The sequence below is a fragment of the Neoarius graeffei genome, chromosome 3 (assembly GCF_027579695.1).
Source record: "Neoarius graeffei isolate fNeoGra1 chromosome 3, fNeoGra1.pri, whole genome shotgun sequence".
NCBI lineage: Eukaryota > Metazoa > Chordata > Actinopteri > Siluriformes > Ariidae > Neoarius > Neoarius graeffei.
The window spans coordinates 55,403,093-55,430,779 of NC_083571.1; the positions used below are offsets into that span (position 1 = coordinate 55,403,093).

The following is a 27,687-nucleotide window of genomic DNA, read 5'->3' on the forward strand; positions in this document are numbered from 1 at the left end:
TAAATAGAATAGAATAGAATAGAATAGAATAGAATAGAATAGAATAGAAGCTTTATTTGTCATTGCATAAAATACCTGGTATCAAATACAATGAAATTAGAATTGCCACTCTTGATCAATGCTTCAAGACTAACAGGTAGTAAAAAATAATAAATATGTAAACAGACAGGACTCCATACACTCTCACACACACCCTCTTTCCAGCTCCAAGGACAGCCCCACCTCTCCCACTCAAACAAACACTCCCACCCCAAGCCTATACACTACACCCCTCACACAAAACACTACTCCCTCCTTCCCTCCCAGACAAAACAAGACACTCCCCAGCACCAAAAGTATAGCATCATGACAAAACATAGCAGCACCAGACTGTAAAGTGCCTCGTGATAAAGTGCAAGTGCTCAAAGTCAATGTCCAGAGGTACAGTTAATCATGGCAAATGAAGGGGGGGGGGTTAGGCTGATGGGTGGCTAATGTCTGCAGGGGGATATTGCTCTTGTTAAGTGAACGTATGGCCCAGGGGAAAAAGCTGTTGGACAGTCTTGTAGTGCGGGCGTTTATGGACCTGAACCGCCTGCCGGAGGGAAGCAGGTTGAACAGGTGGTGGGCTGGGTGGTCAGAGTCTTTGAGAATGGACCTGGACCTGGAGAGGCAGCGGGCGTCAGCAAGCTCTTCCAGGGAGGGCAGCCTATGGTCTTTTGGGCTGTGCTAATGACCCTCTGCAAAGCCTTCCTGTCCGTTGCCGAGCATCCCGCATACCAAGCTGTGATGCTCTACCAGTAAGTGAGAATGCTTTCGATGATTGACCGGTGGAAGGACACCAGCAGCCTCTGTTCCAGATGGTTTTTCTTGAGAATTCTCAGGAAGTGCAGTCGCTGCTGGGCCTTCTTGGTTATTGCCTTAGTGTTGGTGGACCAAGTGAGATCTTCGGAAATATGCACCCCTAGGAATTTAAATGATGGCACCCTTTCAACACAGTCGCCATTGAGGTTTAGTGGGGCATGGGCAGTGCGTTTGCGTCTGAAGTCTATGATGATTTCCTTGGTTTTTATTGTGTTGAGAAGTAAGTTGTTTGATGAGCACCAGGTTGCGAGTGACTGCACCTCTGCTCTGTATGCTGTCTCATCGCCCCCTGAAATGAGACCGACCACTGTGGTGTTGTCTGCAAACTTTATGATGAGGTTGGAGGGGTGGGTGGGGGTACAGTCCGATGTGTAGAGAGTGTACAGAAGTGGGCTCAACACACAGCCTTGGGGGGAGCCAGTGCTGAGTGTGAGCGGAGGGGAAAGATGCTGTCCGAGTCTCACCTGTTGTGGCCTATTGGAGAGGAAATCTTTAATCCAAGCGCAGGTGGAGGGGGGGAGGCGAAGGTCCAGGAGTTTTTTGATCAGAATGTCTGGGCTTATTGTGTTGAAGGCTGAGCTGAAATCTATGAAGAGTAGTCTTACATAGTTACCAGGGTGGTCAAGGTGGCTCAGCGTTGCATGGAGAGTAGTGGCGATGGCGTCCTCAGTGGAACGGTTTGCCCTGTAGGCGAACTGGTGGGGGTCGAAGGATGGAGGGAGGTAGCCCTTGATGTGCTGGGCAACCAGCTTTTCCAGGCACTTCATTGCCACAGATGTTAATGCCACTGGCCTAAAGTCATTCAGGTTTTTGCTGGCGGACGTTTTTGGAACTGGAATGATAGTGGCGGATTTCCAGCAGGATGGGACGATTGCTCGAGACAGGGAGGTGTTGAAGATCTTGGTGAAGACTCCTGCGAGTTGGTCTGCACACGCCTTAAGTACCTTGCCTGGTACTCCGTCAGGTCCAGCTGCTTTCCGTGGATTAACCTCCCTCAACACCCTCCTCACCTGATGTTCCTGGAAGATTAGCGGGGTGTTGGTGAAGGCTTGGGGGGGTGCTGATTGACCATTAGCCTCGAACCGGGCAAAGAAGTTATTTAACTCCTCTGGCATTGAAACATCGTCGAAGGGGGGTGTAATGTCGTGGCCCTTGTAGTTGGTGATGCATTGCAGTCTGTGCCACACTTGAAGTAGGTTCTTCTCTGTGATGTATCCCTCTATTTTCCTTTTGTATTCCGCCTTAGCAGCCCTGATGCCCTTCTTCAGGCTAGCTCTGGATGTGCTGTACAGTTCTCTGTCTCCTGACCTGAATGCTGCATTACGGTCCCTGATGAGGTGCCATACTTCACTCGTCATCCAGGGTTTTTGGTTGGGGAATATCCTGACGTGCTTAGTGATGGTAACCATTTCAATACAGTAAACCAGGGGTTTTCAAAGTGTGGGAGAGTCAGCTCCCCCTCGGAGAGCAAATAAACAACAGCGCCCCCCCCCCCCCCCCCCCCCCCCCCTGACAATTTTTGTTGTTGCTATACTTAATGTTCCATTCGTATTTTTAAAAAATGGTTGTTGTACACATTTTTATTTTTTTCTTTTTCACATTTTAAACATCTGTGCTTTTTAAAACATCTTGTTTTACACATTTTAAACATCTCATAGCATCGTTAGCTAGCACCTCTTGGCAGACAACACACTGTGGCAGTGGAGCATCTTCAGATCCAGTCCATGAAAATCCAAACTTTAAATAATCGTGGTCATACTTCCTTCTTTTTCCAGTCCCCCCAGGATTCCGCGGGCCTTTTTTGTGATTGTTGCGGGCTAAAATGTCTGATGTTGCGGGGGGTTTTCCAAAAAAATTGCGATGAAAGTTGCGGTGTTTTTTAGGTTTTTGTTGCGATTACATTGCGGGAGGAAGTGAAAGTTGTGAGAAATTGTTGCGATTTTCTCTTTTTGTGATTAAAATTGAGTGATATGTTAAATATTAAGTTATTACTGAAAAACTATTGATTAAAAAAACAAAGACACTGAGAAATGGTCCTATAAACTACTTTACCAATATAAAAGATTACCAGGACTACAAAAATGCAGAAAAATAGGCTTTACTTATCCAAATGCACCTGTTGGTTCAAAAGTTAAAGTGCATAGAATCTCACAGCACAACATGAAGTTACCTTAAGATATAATATAAATGCCTCAGCTTTCATGTAAGAAAAAAAAACTATTAATACTAGTACTGTGTGCAGGCAGTCTCTCCTGAAGACTAAATTAAACAATAATTATAAACTAATAAAATAAATGGCTCAGGCTTCATAGAAGAAAAAAAACAATTTAAACAGAATCTCACAGTATGATGCTGAAGCTGCCTAAACAATGGAAAATAAAATACCATTTTTGCCAAAATGTTGGCATCCATTAATTTCTTGTATTAAGTAAAAAAAAAAGTGCACACAGTCCTTCACTGTAAACATAACACACTTTCAGTAACAGAATTTAAGCCTACATAAACAGTGACTCGCACATCATGCAATGTTGCCAGATACTGCTGACGTTTTCCAGTCCAAAATATGTTCAAAACCCGCCAAAAGGCACTTGAAACCGCCCAATCTGGCAACACTGCGCGCATGCTGCTTCTCTTGAACGTATACACGGAAGTAAGGCGGAAGGTAGTTTGTCGACGTCACCTCAAGACGACGCCAACGATTGGTCAAATTTGCGGGAAAGTTGCGGTGATTGGATATAATTGCAACACCGCCCTGAATTCACAGGGATTGGTTAAATTTGCACTGAAGTTGCAAATCACAACATCCTGGAGGCTCTGTTTTTTTGCTTGGCCCAGACTTTGTCTCCTCACTCACTGTAGCTTTAGGTACTAAAAATCGATCCATTTTGTCTCTGGTAAAGGCTAGCTGAAGTTCGCTAAATGTCCGCAATAGTAACTTATTCTGGTTTATTTTTCCTCACGTTGCCCCCCCCCCCGAAGAACTCTGGCGCCCCCCAGGGGGGGCGCACCCCACACTTTGAAAAGCCCGGCAGTAAACAATGTATGATAGCACAGTCACTATAAATTCCTCCAAAACCTGGCTTTCAAACAGGTTCCAGTCCGTGGTGGTGAAGCAGTCTTGAAGCTGGGAGAGGGCATCCTCGGGCAAGGTTTTGATCACCCTGGTGGCCAGCTTACTTTTCCTGATGTGGGGAGTATAGGCGGGTATGAGGTGCAACGAAAGGTGGTCAGACTGGCCAATGTGAGGGTGTGGCTCTGTTTTATATGCATGCTTAATATTACAGTAAACATGATCAAGGGTATTGTTTTCTCTGGTGGCACATTGCACGTATTGAGTGAATTTAGGGAGAACAGTTTTCAGGCATGCCTGATTAAAATCCCCAGCTATTATGTGTACCCCATCTGGATGGGCCTGCTGTTGTTTGCTAATGCATCCATGGAGATAGCTTAGGGCCAAGTCCATGTTAGCATCTGGAGGGATATACACAACCGTGATGGAGACAACAGTTAGCTCCCTAGGTAAGTAAAAAGGGCAGCAGATGACAGTTAATGCCTCGAGATCGGGGGAACAGTATTTATGAGTGGCATGGCTTGTGAACACCAGTCATTATTGATGTACAACGCATAGACCACCTCCTCTTTTCTTACCAGAGTCACTGTTTCTGTCGTTCCGTGAATGACGCGGCCTGCTAGCTGCACAGCGTTGTTCGGGTATAGCAGGATGTAGCCAGTCTCAGTCAGTATCAACACACAGCAGTCCCGGACAAAGTTGTCAGTTGCTATCCGTAGCTCCAGGTCATCCATTTTCTGCACAACAGATCTTATGTTTGCCAGGAAGACGCTGGGGAGCGGTGGTTTGTGAGGATCCTTCTTAAGCCTCTTTATCAGGCCGGCTCGACATCCCCGCTTCTGTTTCCTGTCCCGTTTCCGTCGCCGCTGCCTGTGGGAGCCGACAACAATCCATGGAGATCCCGGTGTCCTCGATATTTCAGGCGTGTATGTTGTTGGCTTGTCGGAAATAGTCCGTAACAGGAATGCTGTTTTGAAAACCGATGCTGATCAGGTTTGCACGGCTATACCGTATGCACATCGTGCCTGATGGAGCTCGCCATGTAAATGCCATGAAAAACAAACTAAACACATTAAAAAGCACCGAACTAGAGGGCTACAAGCCGCAGCACTCACGCGCGCCACCATCTTCTTGCAATTACTATTTGCAAATACCAGTAATTGCAAGATCTAAAGATCCACTCATCTATTTATTCAACTGCTATTGTTATGTTAGCCAACTATTTACAATGTTTTGTTACAGTAAGTGCACTTTCTTGTTTGTCCTTAAGTTGCACAGTCTGTAAAATTCTTGCTGGTCATGAAGTTTGAAGTACAAAATCTATTTACAGAACATTCTGTAGAACAGTTGACTTGCTACCTAGGTCAATTTACTTCAGTCCTGTGGACATTTATGGTCCGTGTAGACATAACGGGGGAAAATTGCCCCCCCCTGAAAAAAAATTCAGGAGCCGCCACTGCTCAGAGTGCGCATACTCTCGGCATCACTGAAGTGGTGTCTTCTTCTCTTCTTCTTCTTTTCTTCTTCTTCTTTTTTCCTTCCCTATTTTATATCTCTGTTTTATATGATCTACTATAATCAATAACTGAAAAGACAACTGCTAAGCGTTCTGAAGTGTTTATTAGAAGTTTCCGTTACACAACGTCGACGAACTACACACAAGATTCCTTCCAGATCATCGGACAACCAACGGGACACCGAAGACCTTCAGCTGATGAGCTGTAAAAGTGAAAGGAACAGAACTGTTTTCTCCCTGGACCTGCGCTCCGCGCTGTCTTCGGATAACAGACGGTGCACTTTTAGTCGCCAAACAAGAGTGATCTCAAGCAAGGCTAGCATCTGGGCAATTGTTAGTCTTAGTTGTGGCTAGTTAATGTGAAGACTGTTGTTTATTTGAATTAATTCATGGTTTAAATGTATGCATTTTGATTCACATGAAAGTCGGTCTTATATCGCGTGTTGTTTGATTTACTTTGTTTACTATCTGTATTTAGTTAGATCGTGCATGCATTCTCTCTCTCTCTTTTTAACTCCCTCCATCGCACCACACCCCTCAACACTGGGATTTCAGGAGTAGCTAAGGTTGAGTAGAAGTTTGGCTTTGAGGCCTAGCACAAAGGCTTGTACATTCCATTCACAGCCTCACTCTCCTCCTCCTTGTCGTGCGCCTGCGCACGCCCTCTCTCCCTAGATCCTCCTCATTTCATTCGTGCGCAGCTGCGCACACACATGCCTACACTCTCACACACACTCTCACACAGACACACATAAACACGTGATTTCCCTCTCACATTTTAACATCCACTCGCCCCTACACTGTAAACTTGCATATAGCTTATTACTTCTGATCACCATTAGTGCCTTAGTTATCATCATATACACTACTGATTCTTATTTGTATACATTGTATCACCATTTATATTGAATTATTCCTTGGCTGCTATTGTTGCTATATCTGATCAGTATTAGTTTGCTAATTCATGTCAGCTATTTCAATAAATGGTATCTTTGGAATAAACTGTGTCCTGTCTATTGCTACAACATTCACTGAGTGACAACCTCTGCCAAACAAGTATTCTAACTGCCTTCGCCCATTTGGTTGTTCTATGAATGTTATAGATCTAGAGTAAACGTATTACGCTAGAGCTACAATACTCAATAAACTATAGCAACATCACCACTAAGTTATTCCATTGATTTTAAACTATTAGACACTTAAATTAATGATTAATGCATTTATGAGACTGATCCCTTTTTACATGAGACTGATTTGATAAGCTATTGCACCTACACCGCTGACTCACATAAGTTCTTTTCATTCCGAAAACCTGAAGGCACCATGAGTCGCTGAGTACAGAGGATTGTCAGAGATGCTGAAAATAACATGCTAATCTCAGCAAATCTGCTTGCTATTTTATGAGACAGGACATAGACACTCACAGCACAAAATCAAAAGCCATGTATCTTCAAGAATAGGAATATGGTGCTCCGGATCTCTTTGACTAACTGAGGTGGGTTTATCTTTGCTTGAACCAATGAGGATTTTTTCCCCTTTTCATTTCAGCGTATTTTGTTTCACACATAGTGAACTGCTGCAATATTATGCAATACAATAAACTCTAAACAGTACTGTATTGAAAATAGAGCTATTATAGTACTGTTTTCATCAGATTGGAACTTGGGAGTCAAAGGGGCATCTGTGAGCTACTGAAGTTCAGAAAGCAGGACGGGTCACAGTGAGTAAATGTTGGCTGACTTTGCTACAGACTCCAATTTGGATCAGCGTTGCATCGGAGCTCACTTTGATTTGGACTCCACTTTGGATCAGCACAACATTGGGACTGACTCCACTTTTGATTAACATATTGCTGGACTCATTTGCACTGGGTCTCACTTTATTATGGACTCCATTTTGGATTGGAATAACATAGATTCCTATTTGGATAACTGCAATTAGGGCTTCATTTTATTATAAACTCGATGAACATTTTGGAGTAGTATGGCACTGGGACTTACTTTGCTATAGATTCCAATTTGATTACCATGGCACTGGGACTCCATTTTGTTATTAACTCCATTTTGGATCAGCATGGCATTGGTATTCTTTGAATAATACATATAATCAGAATAGCACTGGGTTTCACTTTCACTTCTGTGGTCTCCAATTTGGATCAAAACAACATCTATAGCTTACTTTGCTACAGAGTCATATTCTGACAACCAAAATTGGAACTTCATTTTACTAGGACATGGACATTTTTGGGGCGGCACGGTGGTGTAGTGGTTAGCGCTGTCGCCTCACAGCAAGAAGGTCCGGGTTCGAGCCCCGTGGCAGGCGAGGGCCTTTCTGTGCGGAGTTTGCATGTTCTCCCCGTGTCCGTGTGGGTTTCCTCTGGGTGCTCCGGTTTCCCCCACAGTCCAAAGACATGCAGGTTAGGTTAACTGGTGACTCTAAATTGATCGTAGGTGTGAATGTGAGTGTGAATGGTTGTCTGTGTCTATGTGTCAGCCCTGTGATGACCTGGCGACTTGTCCAGGGTGTACCCCGCCTTTCGCCCGTAGTCAGCTGGGATAGCTCCAGCTTGCCTGCGACCCTGTAGAAGGATAAAGCGGCTAGAGATAAGGAGATGAGATGAGATTACTTTTTTTTTTTGCTATAGACTTCCGATTTAGCAAACTACAATGGCTAGATGTGCTAAGCTAATAGAGACATACCCCAAGAGACTTCCAGCTGTAATTGCAGCAAAAGGTGGCTCTACAAAGTATTGACTTTTGGGGGGGGGGGGGGGGGGGGGGGGGGGGGGGGGTGAATACCTATGCACAGTCTCGATTTTGTTTTTTCATCTTAATTACTGTTTGTGATACAATTTAAAAAAATGCACCTTTAAAGTGGTAGCATGTTGTGTAAATCAACTGGTGCTAACCTTCCAAAATCCATTTTAATTCCAGCTTGTAATGGGACAAAACAGGACAAACACCAAGGGGGATGAATACTTTTGCAAGACGCTGTATCAAAGTGAGTCTGCATGCCATACTGATCTGTCCATTTACTATTAGATTCATGGACATTTTTTGAGTGTATAGCATTGAAGGACACTTTACTGAAGACTACATTTTTTTAAATTATGATAGCATTGGGCCTCATTTGTTATCGACTCCATTGTGGATCCACACCTGACTGGGCGCAATGGTTTTGGATCAACGTACCATCAAGTCTGACTTTGCTATTGACTCCAAATTGGAGCAGCGTAGTTAGGACCTCATTTTACTATAAACTCTAAAGGCATTCTGGAGTAGTATAGCATTGGAGCTCACTTTACCATGGATGATATTTTGGATTGGAAAACCAGTCATCAAGGCTGACTTTGTTGTAGACTCCAACTTGGATCAGTGTAGTCAGGACATCATTTTATTCCAATCTGGAGTAGTGTAGCACTGGGGCTCATTTTACTATGGACTCCACTTTTGATTATCATGGCAACGGGACTCATTTTGGAGCAAACTCCTTCTTTTGGATCAGCAATGCACTGGGTCTCACTTTACTATGCACTTGATTTTAAAGATAACATCGAGAGTGTCTTTTCCATGGACCCATTATAGATCAGCACAGCACTGGGTCTCACTTTACTATGCACTTGGTTTTTAACAGAGCATTGTGGGTCTCTATTCCACGGACCCATTATGTACTGTATCAGCATAACAATGGGGCTGACTTTGCAACAGATTCCAGCACTTTAATATAAACTTTGGATCATCACAGCACTGAGGCTCACTTTATTGTAGACCCCATTTCGAATGCAAATAGCATTAGGGTTTTCTCTTCTGTGGCTCCTATTTTGGAACGGTGAACACTGGGCCTCACTTTGCTCTGGACTCCATTTTGGATCGGCACAGCATTAGGACCTCACTTTGAATAAGAGTAGCACCGAAAATCACAATGAGAGCATTGCTTTACTGTCATCTCTGTTCTGAATCCAGTGTGCCAGGTGGATGACACAGGGGACAAGGAGGCCAAACAAACCTTATAACACAGCAAACTAAGTGTATCAAACAGGAGCTGAAGGTGTGCTAAACGTGTCAAACCTGCCTGATTAATCTCAGCACAGCATGAAGGGCATAAAACCAGAACCATAAAGGAGCTTGTTGGGAGTGACTCCCACTCTCTCTCTCTCTCTCTCTCTCTCCTCCCATCGCCCTGAATCCCTTAATATCAAGATAAATTGGGTGCCAGACACAATAAATTCCATTTTATTAATTCCCAAAATGCCCGCTTCTTCAGCATGGCAAGAGAGACCTATATTTCAGAGTTGCCATGGCAGCCGGTTCTAACTTAATCCTTGTGTTTTGGAAGAAGGAGATGCACCGTATCAGCAAATCCATTCTAACACAACACTTTTGAACCCCGCCATAGTACATGTACACAATCTCTAGCCTCAGAGAAATACACAGCATGCATACAGCAACAGCATCCTGATCCTCCGAATGCTGACTTTCACTATATGAAACAGATGTTGGGTTTTACCAAAACGTGTGGGTGTCCTCAAAGCATCTTCTTCGCATCTCAATGTAAAGGACGCGGAATATCTGCTTACCACACACGAATAATTCTGTCCTGTGTACACGACTAAAACCTGCTGATTAGCTCCCTGCTCCACAGAGAGACACATTGCGATGCAGGTCACTATGAGATCTGATGACTAAACCATACACACAACATTCACCTTTAAACTCATACATCGAGCAGACGCTCAGGAGGCGCCGAACTCCTGCACGCTTTCATAATGAAATGAATTTGACAGAGAGAGAGCTGCTCCAGATGTGTTATCTGTGCTTATCAGAGAAGTCTAAGCGTCTGGGAACGGGCCAAGCTGGCCAATAAAATGCTCATTCAGAATACACAGTAAAGAAGTGAAGATCAATGTGGCCCAAGGCCCAAAAACCCCTTGGGTGAGCTTATCCAACTCCTGATAAAGACTTCAGTAATCAGACTGCAGCTGATGCAGAGATGTTCTGAGCAGAAAAGTTTGCTGCTTTTGAAACAAAGGACAAGTTGTAGTTCTCCACAAACAGTATAGCTGAGCACAAAATTAACCTTGGATACATGGGAAATTTAGTATGTGCGGATATGAATAGAGACAAATCTAAATTACTGTGTATTAGTATAAAACAAGTATTGCCAGGCAAAACAAACCTCGCCCAGCAGCACTTATTTTATACCTATATGTTGATAATGGTAATATTTCTCAATCATCAGCTGTCAGGTTATAGTCCTATGAAAATCCACGACCTTGAGTTTGACATTTCAAAGTCATTCAAGTTCAAAGGTCATAGCGGCAACTGAAAGCCCATATGGGACTTCTTATATGTTGATAATGGTAAACATCTGTCTACCATCAACCATTTTAAAGTTACATCCCTAGTTTGACCTTTCAGGGTCACTCAAGGTCAAAGATCACGGTGCCAAATGAAAGCCCATATGGCACCTCCTATAAGTTGATGGGGTAAACATCTGTCTACCATCAACTGTTTTCAAGTTACAGACCTCTGAAAATCGGTGACCTTGAGTTTGACCTTTTAAAGTCACTCAAGGTCAAAGATCATGGTACCAACTGAAAGGCCATATGGGAGTTCTTATATGCTCATAATAGTAAACATCTGTCTATTGGCAACCGTTTTTGAGTTATAATGGAAAATATGTTATTTTGACCAAAAGGTTGGCCTTTCCGGTGACCTTGACCTTCATCTTGACCTGATTACCCCCAAAATTTAATCAGGTAATCTACAGATCATTGCCCACGGACCCTGAAAATTTGAAGTCAATCGGTCCAACCATCTAGATTGTTAGCAGACAGACACACAAACAAACTGCGCTGATTACAATACCATGCCCTGCTTACTCCGTCGCGGGCGAGGTAATAATGCATTCGCTTTTATAAATATGTTATATGTTTATAAAGCAATGTTGTATTCTCGATTCTGATTGGTCAGAAGGTGGTTAATTCTCTGTAACAGTAGTAACAGTAAATTTCAAAGCACAGGGTTATATTAATGCATTACTTCCATCATATTAATATATTTTTTTAATGTGTAATTGTTAATAATAATAATAATAATAATAATAATAATAATAGGGGCGGCACGGTGGTGTAGTGGTTAGCGCTGTCGCCTCACAGCAAGAAGGTCCTGGGTTCGAGCCTCGTGGCCGGCGAGGGCCTTTCTGTGTGGAGTTTGCATGTTCTCCCCGTGTCCGCATGGGTTTCCTCCGGGTGCTCCGGTTTCCCCCACAGTCCAAAGACATGCAGGTTAGGTTAACTGGTGACTCTAAATTGACCATAGGTGTGAATGTGAGTGTGAATGGTTGTCTGTGTCTATGTGTCAGCCCTGTGATGACCTGGCGACTTGTCCAGGGTGTACCCCGCCTTTCGCCCGTAGTCAGCTGGGATAGGCTCCAGCTTGCCTGCGACCCTGTAGAAGGATAAAGCGGCTAGAGATAATGAGATGAGATGAGATAATAATAATAATAATAAACAAGTGTTGCCAGGCAAAACAAATCTCGCCCGGTAGCACTTATTTTAGTGTTATAACAACTGATTCAATCTCACAAGTGTGGTCTCTGTTCTTTCACGGTCACTAATACTAATGAGAACATTTTGTTTCATAAGTGTAGTGTAAATATCTGCCAAAAAGCTAAAAAAAGAAAAAAAAAACTTACAAAACTTTATTTGACTTTTCAGAAGGACCAAACAAAAGCTGTGAGAATCAAAATGTAAATTTTCTTAAAATAAACACCACTTACTTGATATCGAATCAATAGCCATGGTGAAACACGAGGTGAATTTCGTTTATCTTTTAATCTGTTGATTATCTTCCAATACTACAAAGTTATAACAAGGTTTCTCTTATTTCGTTTCTGGTTCTGATTAGTTCCGAAGTTTACCAAGAAATAGAATGGGTAATCGAACTTGATCAGGATAAGTGCTGATTGGTTAAAAACGCTGTGTCCTAAATCACTCACTCGTTCACTATGCCCTACTCACTATATAGGGAATTACTATATAGAGGACTATATAGTGAGCTCAGTGATTAAATGATAAAAGTTCTTCTTTGTTGCGGCCTTTTTTTTGTTCTTCTTTGCCACGGCACTACTTTTCACGATGCATTGTGAGATACTTTGAGTGCACTATATAGGGTGTAATAATGCTTACTATACATTCGGACAGCACTACAAAATGGCAACCTGACTATATAGTCCACTGTGTAGTGAGTAGGGAGTGATTTGGGACACATTCGGGACATCGGGACACCATTTGCACCAAAATCGATTTTGACCTTTTTGGTGACCTTGACCTTGACTGGATGGCCCTCAAAATGTTGGAGGTTCTATTTGAGACCAATGCCCATCTATCCTGAAAGTTTCATGAAGATTGGTCCAGCCGTTTTCCTGTAATGTTGCTAACAAAAAAAAAAACAAAGAAACCCCGCTGAAAACAATATCTTGCCCTCTGTGAGAGAGCTGTGCATAACATAAATATAAATCAATGGCAAATACATAATATCATCTCATCTCATCTCATTATCTCTAGCCGCTTTATCCTGTTCTACAAGGTCGCAGGCAAGCTGGAGCCTATCCCAGCTGACTACGGGCGAAAGGCAGGGTACATCCTGGACAAGTCGCCAGGTCATCACAGGGCTGACACATAGACACAGACAACCATTCACACTCACATTCACACCTACGGTCAATTTAGAGTCACCAGTTAACCTAACCTGCATGTCTTTGGACTGTGGGGGAAACCGGAGCACCCGGAGGAAACCCACGCGGACACGGGGAGAACATGCAAACTCCACACAGAATGGCCCTCGGCGGCCACGGGGCTCGAACCCGGACCTTCTTGCTGTGAGGCGACAGCGCTAAACACTACACCACCGTGCTGCCCAAATACATAATAACAAATTAAATAAATATAAAATATAATAATGTGGATAAAACTATTCAAACTTATAGCGATTTGTATTGACAATTGAAACTTTAAGAAATAGTGTGAAGATTATAATAACTTCAAGGTTTGAGTCCATTGGATAATTTCGAGTTAATCTAGAACATTTTTAGTTCTATACATAACCAATAGTTTGAGCAAAATGATTTAACACACTTAGAGTTTTTAACTATGGAATCCAGACTGTTGAATAATTTAGCAGCAGAATATTTGAAGGCTTTACAGCCAGACTTGGATGATATTTAGACCATGTGAATGATAGCTTTATTTCTAGTGTTGTGGTTATGTACTTCAGAATTGTGGTTAAACATGTTCCTGAGGTATGATAGGCAAAGTCCTTTCAAGCATTTGAATACAAATAGGCATTTATGGAACGTCCAAAGTCAAAAAGTCAAAGTCCGTCTCACGCCAGAACCTGGTCTTCCCAGGCCGTCTCCTGTCCCAGTACTACCCAACTCTTTAAAGTGCATATCACGGGTAAATTCAGGAGCAAGATCAATGTAATTCTCCTATTTTATATTAAATTTTGGTCAAATATCTGTAACATTCTGCATTCTCTGCAATTTTTTTACCTTGTGCAATGCCAGAAAAATTCAGTTGAAATCAAGCCATTTGAGGCGAATTGGTCTGCCTCTGAAAAAACTTGGCATTTGGATTTCCCGGAAAACACTGATTTTCGTGACGTCGTGTGCGGGACGCCTCCCTCTGAATCCTACGTCAGCGCTGGTTTGTTTATGAGAAAACAAACTGCAAAATTTGGTTTTCTGCAAATTTCTTCAATGTTATCGCGTAATTATTAAAATGGTTAACAGATGTATCGTAGGAGGGTGTAGCAACACCAATCTTGATGGGATTAGTGCTCATCGTTTCCCAAAAGTCCAGACAATGAAAGAGAAATGGGAGCGCTTGGTCTACACAGGCTGTGCACTGAAACTGCGCAAAGCTCTCGCAGCCTGCTGACGCTTCCGCAGGTGACGTCACGAATCTGGCTCCAGACTCCCTTGGGATTTTTCCAGACGCGGTGCCGATCTCCGTTTCTATAGCCCTCGGCCTCTTGCCTATACGGCTAGGGTTACAGCGAGGGGCTGGTCCTCTGGTAACCGCGAGAGTTTGACTTCCCCACTCGCATCTGTATTGCAGCATGCCTTGCCAGACGGTAGTAGGTACCATTTTTATGATGATCTTTGCTATGACCCGACCACAAGTAGAACTCACGATCTCCTGGTCGTGAGGCGGACACGCTAACCACTAGGCCAACTCGTGGTCATGGAAAGTCCCACGATCAGTTAAAGGGATCCAACCAAACTCTTGAACCAAGTTTTCAGATCGTTCTTCTCTAGTCTTCTTTTGTAGAATAATGTGGGCACCTCTCTTCTGTAGCCTTAGTAATCTATCGAGGCTTGTTTTGTCAGCATTGGACCAGACCACATCCCAGTATTCGTAAAGAGGCTGAACCAAAAAGCCGTGAAGATATTTGCACGTGCCCACAGTGAGATACTTTCTAATCCTCTTCAAAAGGTTTAATCTTTTAGCTACTTTTCCATGGTTGTAACAGCACACCTCTTTGTGTTTTATTCCTTCATTTCAGGTATAATATTTACCTCCATCTTTCCCTCACTCACTGTTTTCTAACACTCTTGTTAGAAGAAAAAAAAAGCTTGACTTAACGGATTTCCCATTTATTCCTTTCTAGTATTTAGACATACACTAAAACAGCATTGTGTAACGGAAAGTTTGCTCTACGTTTGAGAAAACTGAATCCAAATGATCATTGAGCACAAGAAGTGGAATCCAATAAACAGCCTAAAGCAAGACGTAGACAACTTTGTAGAAATGCACTGTGCTTCCCTGGAGAATGCACCATCAAGGGAATCAGTAAAACATTATGAGCCGGATGATGCTGGGAAGATGACATGGATCATTTCTCGTTGCGCTTTTAAAAAAGAAGTTACATGTTTTTAATTTAATTTATTTTTAAACCACTGTATGCGAGAGCAAAAAAATGGCTAGACTACCATAAAAAAAAATAATTAACACATTTTCCCAACAACTAGCTCTCATATTCAGATTAGGGTTAAAACAGTATGAAAAATTCACAGCATGCTAACTTTACGACTCAATATCAGGGTCTTTATGACTATCACAGTGTTAAATATTTATTTGGACAAACTGAATATTTAAACTAGATTTGTTCAGACCACTGCTCTTTGCCTTTAGCATGAATACACTGTAGAAATACATTTTTTAATGTTTCCTTTTAGGAAAACAACCTGCCTTGTTGAAAAGAAAAAATAAACCAGTTCAAATGTTTACAACTTCATTAATGAATGTGATTTTGCTTTTGGGTCGGTTTTCATATCCTCTGGGCAGCTTTCAGGTCCACTCAGATGCAACAGTCACCCTTTTTCTGCTGTACTTTTTCATGCCAGGTCTAGAGACCTGTTAAATTTATCTTGTGTTTTGAACTGTTGTCTTGTTAAAAAAAAAAAAAATGCACCCACATTTCATTTTGAACTTCCTGGAACTTGGAGATAAATTGTAAAACAAAGGTATATTTTGCTTTTCTTAGCCAAATATACTGGGGAAGGGTGCACAGACTTTTGCACACAATTGTATTTCAAATTTTATTTCACGTCGTTTTGTTACTTCCTATTTAAAAGGCTGATACTCCAGGATAATGGTTTGACCCGTGACTCTGTACCTATAACGCTTCAGCACGCAATTGGCGCAGACTTACGGATGTTGTTAGTGTTCTCCTGGACGACGTCGGTCTTGAGCAGATTGTCAGCCAGCACGAAGGCACCTTGCTCCACCGTGTCCAGCAGCATGGTGGCAGCACGCAGCTGCTCTCCTGCTGACAACGCTCTCCAGGCTGAGTGTGCCTGAGGCTGCAGTAGGTTATTCACCGTCTCCACCATGGCCTAGGGGAAGAACACAATGTTAGCGCTGGTATCACACTAATCCTAAACAAAACAGCCATATGCAGCGTGCTCAGAATTTTAGTGATGACGCTGAAGACACGGCTTGGCGATTCGATGCTGCTAGCATGTGCCAGGGACTGTTAGCTTTTAGCACAATGTTAGCGTTGCTATTTCTATCACGGCCTGAGGGAAGCAGGCTTTGCTGTTAGCTTGTCACTCTTAGCATGGTGTTCATGGTTCATGGTCTGGTGAGTGAGTTTTGCTTCAGTCCACAAGAAACTGAAATTATGATGTGAACAATATGACTTCTTCATGTCTTGTTCCACAGTCGTAAATTTACATTTACATGTACTAACTGAATTTCCAGAAAAGTTGTTTGTTTGTTTTTTTCAAAATGCAATAAAAGCAACAATCCGTGATTTGGTAATTCACATGAACCTTTGTTTAACTGACAAAAGTACAAAATACAGATTTCCAAAAGTTTTACTGACCAACTTATGTTGTAAATATAAACAAAGTTTGTATTTGATGCCTGCAACATGCTCAAAAAAAGTTAGGACAGAGGCAAAATAAGACTGAAAAGTTTCAAGGATATTCAAGTTACACCATTTTGGAAGATTCCACAATAAGCAGGTTAATTGGTAACATGATTGGGTATAAAAGAAGCACCACCAAAGACTCAGTCTTTGCAAGCAAGGATGGGTCATGGCTCACTCCTTTGTGCCAAAATTCGAGAGAATTGTTAATCAATTCAAAAAGAACATCTCATCTCATCATCTCTAGCCACTTTATCCTGTTTTACAGGGTCGCAGGCAAGCTGGAGCCTATCCCAGCCGACTACGGGCAAAAGGCGGGGTACAAGTCGTCAAGTTATCACAGGGCTGACACATAGACACAGACAACCATTCACACTCACATTCACACCTACGGTCAATTTAGAGTCACCAGTTAACCTAACCTGCATGTCTTTGGACTGTGGGGGAAACCGGAGCACCTGGAGGAAACCCACGCGGACACGGGGAGAACATGCAAACTCCACACAGAAAGGCCCTCGCCGGCCACGGGGCTCGAACCCAGACCTTCTTGCTGTGAGGCAACAGCGCTAACCACTACACCACCGTGCCGCCCCCAAAAAGAACATTTTCAACAAAAGATTTTAAATCTTTCAAAATCTACGGTACATAATATTGTGAAAAGATTCAGGGAATTCGGAGACATCTCAGTGCGTAAAGAGCAAGGTCAGAAACTACTGTTGAATCTGCGTGACCTTTGAACCCTCAGGTGGCACTGCCTGAGAAACTATCATGCTAATGTAACAAATATAGCTACATGGGCTCGGGAGTACTTCGGAAAACCGTTGTCACTTAACACAGTCTGCCGCTGCATGCAGAAATGCAACCTGAAACTGTATTACACAAAGAGGAAGCCATTCAACAAGTCTATGCAGAAACACCAATTTCTCTGGGCCCAAACTCCTCTCAGATGGACCGAAAGACAATGGAAATGTGTGCTATGGTCAGAGTCCACATTTTAGTTTGTTTTCTGGAAAATCTGACATTGAGTTCTCAGTGCCAAAGATGAACATGACTGTCTAGTTTGTTATCAGAGAAAGGTGCAAAATCCAGCATCTGTGATGGTATGGGGGGCATCAGTGCCCACGGCATGGATGAGTTGCATGTGTGTGAAGGTCCCTGTGATGTTGCACAGTAGTGACTCCTAACTTTATTTTGAAACTCCTTGGCTTTCTATTGGTAACAGTGTCACATGGGCAAGGTCACAGTTCAGACCAGCCATCTTGGATGTCATTGCACATAAAAATGTGCTCCTGAGCATCCCTCCTTTAAATCTGGTGCATCCATCGCTGTTGAGCTCTGGAGAAGCCTTGTTTGTGAGTTTATTATGCATTATATTTGTACAGTTTATATTTTGTGAATATTGATTGCTTATTTCATACACCTTTAGCTAATATTAGAAGTCCTATTTTGTTGAATGGTGCATGTAGCTCTATATTTAAGCTTACAGCGCAATTTACCCCTTTAAGTATTTAAAAACATTTTTTCTGTATTTATTTTCAGTTTCACAAAAAGAAATTGTGTCTGGCTTGTAAGGTGCGGCAAAGATAAACAGTAAAGTTTCAACTTACTTCTACGTCTGTGTCATCCTTTCACTTTTCAATACTAAACCAAGTGCTTAGCTATCTGTTACTGAGTGCAGAGTCACGCATGGGCAATGGACAGAATAGTGAAAAAAACAGCATCACAGCGGGCTCAACACAGCTGTTACAACGGAAAAAGACTCCGGCTCCCCATCTATTACCTTGCTTCACCTGCTCCTCGTAACAAGTCAGCGGTATACAGCAAATACAAGACGGACAACAAGGGAAACACAGAGGATCAGCAGAATACTCCATCTCAGCCAGCATCTGTTAAATTGCATGTGACCAGGTCAGTTGTTACTTCATCTATGATTTCCAGCAAATCTTCAGCTAGTTTAGTAGCAGCTAAAGCACGTGCCAAAGCAGAGGCAGAGCGTGCTTGCTCCACCTTTTGTTAAAAGAGAAACCGAGCTCATGGTTGAAAAGGCACAGCTGAAAGTAAAGGAAGTGCGCATGGAGGCAGCTTTAACTGCATTGAGGCAAGAAGGAGAGGTTGCAGCTGCTGAAGCAGATATTTTGGAAGTAGCAGAAATTGAGTCTAAAGTAGGCTGGCTGGACGTTGCAGGTATTCCACATGACTTCAGAGAGAAAAGAACAAGCGACTACGTTGAATGCCACTCTAAAATACGTTCTAGTCACCAGTCATTGCTTCATCCCGAAGGTCACACTGCATCTGATTGGCTTCATGGAGCTCCTCCAGCTCTGCTGCTCCAAGACAGCATGCTTAATTCCACGTACATGGCTGGGGATGGTCCAAACATCATTCCTTCTTCTGTCAAGCACCAACTTAACTACTCTGAGGCACGTACCAAGAAGCAGCCAGCTGTCCGACATCCAATTGAGACACAGTCACACAATTTATCTCCCATGAAGGGTCCTCAGACACACACAACTCCACTCAAGATGCAGACGCCACAGCCATATGTGCCTGACTATACAGGTACGAATGACTTTGCTATTTATATGGCTCGATGTGAGCTCGTGACCTCTGGGATGATCAGGTTTGACAATCGACCAGACAACTACTGGGGATGGAAATCAACCTTCACGAATGCCATACATGGACTGAGACACCTGCAATGAAGAGCTCAACCTTCTAGCCAAGTGGTTGGGTCCTCAGTCATCAGAACAAGTCAGGAGAATCAGAGCTGCTCATGTCAGTGACCCTGAGGCTGGGCTCAGGATGGCCTGGATGTGTCTGGAGGAGTGCTGTGGTTCCCCTGAAAGGACTGAGAAGACTCTTTTGGACAAGCTCGAGAGGTTCCCCAGGATTGGAAACAAAGATCCCCTGAAATTGAGAGAACTTGGAGATTTGCTAAAGGAGTTGGAGTCAGCAAAACTAGAGGGTTCCTTACCTGGACTTGCTTATTTGGATACATCTCGGGGTGTTAACCCAATAGTGGAGAAATTGCCATATGCACTTAAAGAGAAGTGGATATCACATGGTAGCTTGTACAAGATGCAGAATCAAGTGCAGTTTCCGCCATTCTCATTCTTTGTGGACTTTGTCTTCAGAGAGGCTCAGATCCGCAACGATCCAAGTTTCACTCTCGGCTCATCTAGCACCGCAGCAGTGAAGACAGACAACCCTGTGAAGAGGTATGTTACAGCTAGAGGCCAAGTGTCATCACACAAAAGAGATTACACCAATACCTACCACCAAATATGTAGAGACCCCCAGCAGCAATCTGGATGTCAACAGACAGTGTCTGATTCACAAGAAGCCTCATCCTCTCAAACGCTGCAGAGGCTTCCAAGCTAAGACAATAGATGAACGCAAAGCATTTCTCAAGGAGAGTGGAGTATGTTTCAGATGCTGTGCATCAACTGATCACATGGCTAAGGACTGTAAAATGATCATTGAATGCAAAGAGTCTGACAGTAATAAACATGTGGCAGCACTTCATCCAGGACTGGCTCCATGGACCGCTAAAGAGCCAGACTCGGAGCATGGTGGGGAGCAAAGGCAAGAAGGATCTCCTGACATAATCTCCAAATGCACAGAAGTGTGTGGCAAAACCAACATGTTTCGCTCTTGCTCAAAAATTTCTCATAAAGGTGCATTCAAAGGAACAACCAAACCGATCAATCAAGGTCTATGCTGTACTCGATGACCAGAGTAACAGGTCTCTTGCACGGTCTGAGTTTTTTGACTTGTTCAACCTTGCAGGTTCAAATTCTCCTTATACTCTTCGCACAAGTGCTGGAGTCACAGAGATGTCAGGAAGAAGAGGAACTGGCTTCGTCACTCAGCCCTTGGATGGAAGTCTCAGCGTACCTCTTCCCACTCTTGGAGTGCAATAACATGCCCGATGATGGGTCAGAAATACCTACTCCCGCGGCTGCAGAACACCACTCCCACCTTAAGCCTATTGCTCACCTGATCCCTGAACTTGATCCTGATGCACAGATTCTCCTGCTCCTTGGCCAGGACGTCTTACAGGTGCATAAGGCAAGAGACCAGTGTAATGGGCCAAACAATGCCCCTTATGCCCAAAAACTTGACCTTGGCTGGGTTGTAGTTGGAGATGTCTGTTTAGGTGCAGCACACAGGCCTAAGGGAGCTAGTGTATACCGCACTTATGTTTTGGAGAATGGACGCCACTCTCATTTCTATCCATGTCCCAACCACCTGGTTTTGAAAGAAACATTCACAGTGGGTCCAAGCAACAAACGTCTCAGTTATCAAAACCATGGTCAGTTTCATTCCACTGACACCCCAGTTCAGAGTACTGGAGATCATTCACTGGGAAGCAAGATCTTCGTAAGAACAGAGGATGATAACGAAGTTGCTCTATCCATTGAGGACAGACGGTTTATTCAGCTGATGGACAGAGACGTTTATAAATGATGCTAACAGTTGGGTGGCTCCACTTCCCTTTTGCACACCAAGGCCACGGCTCCCCAACAACAAAGAAGCAGCTCTCACTCGCTTCACTAGCCTTTGCCGCACTCTTGAAAGGAAGCCTGACATGAGTCATTTTCTGGCTTTCATGCAGAACATTCTGGACCAAGATCATGCTGAATTGGCGCCACCTCTGCATGATGGAGAAGAATGCTGGTACCTTCCCAGTTTTGGTGTGTATCACCCACGCAAACCCAATCAAATCCGAGTCAAGTTTGACTCCAGCACTTCACACCAAGGCATCTCACTCAATGATGTACTGCTGACAGGCCCAGACTTAAACAATAGCTTGCTGGGAGTGCTGATGCGGTTTAGGTGCAAGCAGATAGCCATTATGGCAAATATTGAACAAATGTTCCACAGTTTTGTTGTCAGGGAGGATCATTGGAATTTCCTCAGATTCCTGTGGTTCAAAGAGAACAATACCACCAAAGAAGTTGTGGAATATAGAATGAGAGTCCACGTGTTCGGTAATCGTCCTTCTCCAGCTGTCACTATCTATGGGCTACGCCAAGCGTGTCTACATGGGGAAGACGAGTTTAGTGAGGATGCGAAGCAGTTTATACACAGGAGCTTTTTACGTTGACGACGGACTCAAGTCACTGCCATCCGCAAGTGCAGCCATCGATCTATTGAAAGCAGCCCAAGATATGCTTGCCATCTCCAATCTGAGACTCCATAAAATAGCATCAAACTGCTCAACTGTCGTGCAGGCATTTCCATCAACAGACTATGCAAAGGATTTGAAAGACCTTGATTTGGACACCAACTCACCTCCCTGTGCAATGCAGTCTTGGATTAAGTTGGGACTTAGCGAAGGATATCTTCATGTTCCGTGTTGGGAACAGTGAAAAGCCATTCATGCGCAGAGGAGTGCTTGCAACCATTAACAGCCTTTTCGATCTGCTTGGTCTTGTTGCTCCTGTGATCATTCAAGGAAAGCACTTACTACGACAGCTCACAAGTGATGTCAGTGACTGGGATGCTCCTCTCTCAGGGGACAGAGAGATGGAATGGATTGTTTGGAGAGACTCGCTGCAAAGTCTAGAGCACCTTGAAATTCCTTGAGCCTACACCTCTGCCTGCCTCTCTACTGCTCAACATACAGAAGTCCATGTCTTTTCAGATGCATCTGTTAAGGCCACTGCAGCAGTGGCATATCTCAAGGTGACTGATGGTGAAGGAAGGTGCCATGTAGGTTTTATCATAGGGGAAAGCCAAGTTGGCCCCGACATCGGCCCATACCGTTCCCAGGCTTGAGCTAGGTGCTGCTGTCCTGGCAGTGGAGCTCGCTGAGCTGATTGTGAGGGAGCTGGACATCGACCCCAAGAATCTTCACCTCTATACTGACAGCAAGGTAGTGTTGGGATATATCTACAATGAAACCAGAAGGTTCTGTGTATGTCAGCAACAGAGTGGAATGAATAAGGAAATCCACACGTCCAGAGCAGTGGCATTATGTCCTGACCATCCAGAACCCTGCAGATGTTGCCACCAAGTCAGTGCCTGCAGCTCGACTCACAGACACCATCTGGCTCACAGGTCCAGCGCTTCTGACATGTTCTGTAGAGACCAACACTACTGAGGACACCTATGACCTTATGGACTCAAACATAGATGTGGAGGTTCGATGCCACTCCACCACAGTTACAGAATCTCACAGAGGCCTTGGTTCATGTCGCTTTGAAAGATTTTCCACATGGAAATCTCTTCTCAGAGGTATGGCCTCTCTCATCCATGTTGTTCAGTCCTTTGGGTCAGGGAAAGACAGCACTAAGCAAGAATGTAGAGGTTGGCATTGTTGTACCAACTCTCATACAGCTGATTCATTGGCACAAGCAAAGGCAGTCATCATTTGGATGTGGGCAAAAAGAAGCATACCAAGCTGAAGTGTGGTGTTTGGAGAAAGAAGTCATTCCCCAAAACAGCCCCCTGAGAAAACTCAACCCTATCCTTGACGAAAAGCAACTCCTATGAATAGGGGGTCAACTCCAACATGCTCCTCTTGACCTAGGTGAGAAACATCTGCTTGTCATTCCTGGCCGCAGCCATGTTGCTACTTTGCTCATAAACTACTACCATGAAAGAGTCAAACATCAAGGTAGACGCTTCACTGAGGGAGCAATTTGCACAGCTGGCATCTGGATCATTGGGGCAAGAAAACGCATCACTAGTATTCTGTGCAAGTGTGTCACATGCAACAAACTTCGTGGCAAGCAAGCAGAACAACAGATGTCAGATCTACCATCTGATCGTCTCAGCATGGAACCCCCATTTACAAACGTAGGCCTGGACGTGTTCGGCCCTTGGACCATCTCCACTCATCGTACCCGAGGAGGGGCAGCGAACAGTAAAAGGTGGGCGGTACTCTTTACATGCCTTAGCATACGTGCTGTGCATATTGAGCTTATAGAGTCAATGGACTCATCAAGCTTTATCAAAGCTCTATGGCGCTTCTTCGCTGTGCGTGGTCCCGTAATGACTGCGGCACAAACTTTAAAGGAGCCTGTAAAGAGCTGCAAATCCTCCTACAAGATGAGAATGACACATCAAAGTCTCTTAGTGAGGAAGGATGCACATGGTTGTTTAACCCACCCCACTCTTCACACATGGGAGGCATATGGGAGAGGATGATTGGAGTTTCAAGACGGATCCTCGACTCTATGCTATCTCAAGTCAGCTCTTCACATCTCACTCACGAAGTGCTTTCAACCTTCATGGCTGAGGTTTCTGCAATAATGAATGCAAGACCTCTCACACCCATCTCAACAGATGCAGACTCTCCTTATCTTCTGACTCCAACGATGATCACGACACAAAGTCTGGACCCCTCTTCCTCTTTCAGGATCCTTTGAACATGCAGATCTCCATCGTCAGCAGTGGAAATGTGTTCAGCACTTGGCAAATGCCTTTTGGGAAAGATGGAGGCGAGAATATCTCTCCACTCTTCAGACCCGAAGCAAGTGGCAGGATGTGCATCCCAACATCAAAGAAGGAGATCTGGTGCTACTCCGGGACACTCAAGTAAAAAGGAACCTTTTGGCCAATGGCTCTTGTCACCAAGACTCACCCTGGCAGCGATGGAAAGGTCAGAAAGCTTGAACTAAAGGTTACCAAAGGCGGGACTGTGAAGACCTTCCTCAGGCCAGTAACTGAAGTAGTTGTACTTATGTCTTCCTAGGCTTCTACCATGGACAGTTCCTTGCATTGTTTTTTTTGTGTCTGTTAGACTTTGTTTAGAAAATAATAGTGGTATCGCATTCAATACCAGACGGGGAGTGTGATGTTGCACAGTAGTGACTCCTAACTTTATTTTGAAAAGTGCTGTTTTATTTTGAAACTCCTTGGCTTTCTATTGGCAACAGAGCATACATGTCAACCTATACGGAATGTCCGTATTTTATACGGATTTGATTCAATAAACATAGTATACAGGCATATAAATAGTTATACGGATTCTTTAAAAAAACTTCAATATTTATTTAGAGCTATAATCAATTCCCACAAACGTACTGTACACCACAGACAGCCAGTAAAGAGTCTTATGAAATCGCGCGTTATCTTGTGGTAGTGAGACATCGTTCCACTTTTGATCATACGCACACCGCATTGCAAGAATCCCGCCAACTGTGAAGTCATAGACATATAAACATAGATGCCGCCTTTTGCGTAGAATCATACGTCATCCTCGCCGCCATATTGGATGTGGCAAAGTGGAGATTCTTCAACTGTCTCTGGTATAGCGTCTAGACAGTAGCCGAGAATAAAGATGCCTCATTCATGTGCTGCGTTTAACTGTACCAACAGGTTTACCGTCCGAACGAGATCACATGGGATTACCTTTCACATGTGAGACTGGAAAAATACTTTTCATTGTATTTGGTCATTATAACGTAATTTTACGAACAGATGTTCCTGACTCTGTGGCTAATATGAAGTCTCGCGCATAATAGCCGCTCGGTGAAACCTGTCTCCAAACAACGAAGTATTTCCTTCGTAACTACGCTGATAACACTTTGTGTTTTTGTCAAACATTGGAGCTTTGTATTCATTCTGAAGGTTTGTTATTAATATTGAATAAAAAGTAACTGGGATATATCATTGTTAATTATCATTCAAATTTTAGGTAAATCATTTTAATTTGCATCTTATACGGATTTTATAAGGGAAATACGGATTTTGGAGGTTGGTTATACAGGTTTGATTGACCAAAGGTTGACATGTATGACAGAGTCACATGGGCAAGGTCACAGTTCAGACCAGCCATCTTGGATGTCATTGCACATAAAAATGTGCTCCTGAGCATCCCTCCTTTAAATCTGGTGCATCCATCGCTGTTGAGCTCTGGAGAAGCCTTGTTTGTGAGTTTATTATGCATTATATTTGTACAGTTTATATTTTGTGAATATTGATTGCTTATTTCATACACCTTTAGCTAATATTAGAAGTCCTATTTTGTTGAATGGTGCATGTAGCTCTATATTTAAGCTTACAGCACAATTTACCCCTTAAGTATTTAAAAACATTTTTCTGTATTTTATTTTCAGTTTCACAAAAAAAAAGTGTGTCTGGCTTGTAAGGTGCGACAAAGATAAACAGTAAAGTTTCAACTTACTTCTACGTCTGTGTCATCCTTTCACTTTTCAATGCCAAACCAAGTGTTTCGCTATCTGTTACTGAGTGCAGAGTCATGCACGGGCAGTGGACAGAATAGTCCCATCGATATATTGGGATTTTAGAGAGATGTTAATCAAGGTAATGTCTCCTATTGACGCATTATGAAGAGGAGAATCAGACAGTGGTGACCACGGACTGTTGAACAGCTGAAGTCTTGTATCAAGCAAGAATGGACAAAAATTCCAATTGCAAAACTGCAACAATTAGTGTCCTCAGAGCTCATACAATTAAAATGTTATTCAAGGAAAGATGATGTAACACAACAGTAATTAATGCTTCTGTCCCAGCTTTTTTTTTGAGTGTGTTGCAGGCATCAAATTCTAACCTTGTTTATATTTAGAAAATGCAATTAAGTCGGTCAGTAAAACTACTGAAAATCTTTTCTTTGTACTTTCATCATTTAAATAAAGGTTCACGTGAATTTAACAAATCACAGATTTTTGTTTTTATTGTATTTTGGAAGATATCCCAACTTTTCTGGGAATGGGGTTTGTACAATTTACATCGACAACTCAAGAAAGTCAATGCTTAAAATTGTACAAACAAACTATTCTCGAAGTTCAAATTTGTTTTTTTTGTTTTTTTAAAGATAAGTTTCTATCTGACCTGCTTATTAACCATTCTCAAAATCTCACTCAATAACAACTACATTGTAATAAACACAGGAGAAAAAAAGACATTTGAGCCTATTAGGACTAGGGCTGGGCGATTTTACGATTACGATGTTATTCACGATATAAAATCTCTACGATTAGAAATTAGACACGTACAATATGCCTACGATAAGCCTACGCCTTCAATAAAATTACTTCATCCAAAGTTCTGACAGACACGCGAATAGCCAATCATAACTAAACAGTACCGCACGTAACCAATCAGTTGGAAGAGAGCCACGTCAAGTTAGGTTACGTGCACACACAAACACACACACGTGTAGCAGCAATGCACAGCATGGCTGTGGTGAAGTTTGCAGGAGCGTGGCATTTCTCCAACAAAGCGATTATAAAAATGAGCGAGAAGCCGACTGACCGGAGTTCTGAACAGGAAAGTCAGAGCACTGCCCTTGAGGACATCGTTGAAAAGAAGGGCCAGAGATCTTCGGTTGTGTAGAGGTATTTTGGATATTTAAAATCGGACATACAACAAAGTGTTACACAAAACCTTAAACACACTGACGTACAGGATTGCACTTTTTTTCTCCTTGCAGCATAAGGTTTACACGTCAATATGTCTTTTATGTTTATTTGAAACCTGCTAGAATTTGCACAAATGATTAACAATGGTATATAGTTTTTATTTTTCAGTTTCAGTTTATTCATTTGAACAAAAAGAACAAAAGAATGTGCATCCAATTTGTTTTGGTTCTGTGAAACTTGAAGGCTTGTTAAGCTATTTTTGTTAATTAGGAAGGAACTACTAATTTGTAATGTTCATATTTTGAGCAGAAAATTAAAGAAAATACAAAAATGGTGATTTGATTTATCGTGATATATATCGTTATCGAAAATTTTGAAAAAATATATCGTGATATAATCTTTTCTCATATCGCCCAGCCCTAATTAGGACCCCTTCCATCCATCCATCCATTATCTCTAGCCGCTTTATCCTGTTCTACAGGG

At 42.9% G+C, this 27,687-nt stretch overlaps 1 protein-coding gene across 6 annotated transcripts in view; it reads right to left on the reverse strand.

The window, feature by feature from the left end:
* LOC132883412 (adhesion G protein-coupled receptor L3-like) overlaps positions 1–27,687 on the reverse strand; it is a 734,936-nt gene that overhangs the window by 137,067 nt on the left and 570,182 nt on the right. For all 6 annotated transcript variants that reach the window (XM_060917028.1, XM_060917029.1, XM_060917030.1 and 3 more), the window contains one exon: positions 16,148–16,331. In XM_060917028.1, the coding sequence (XP_060773011.1) occupies positions 16,148–16,331 (184 nt within the window). The remainder of the gene's footprint in view (positions 1–16,147; positions 16,332–27,687) is intronic.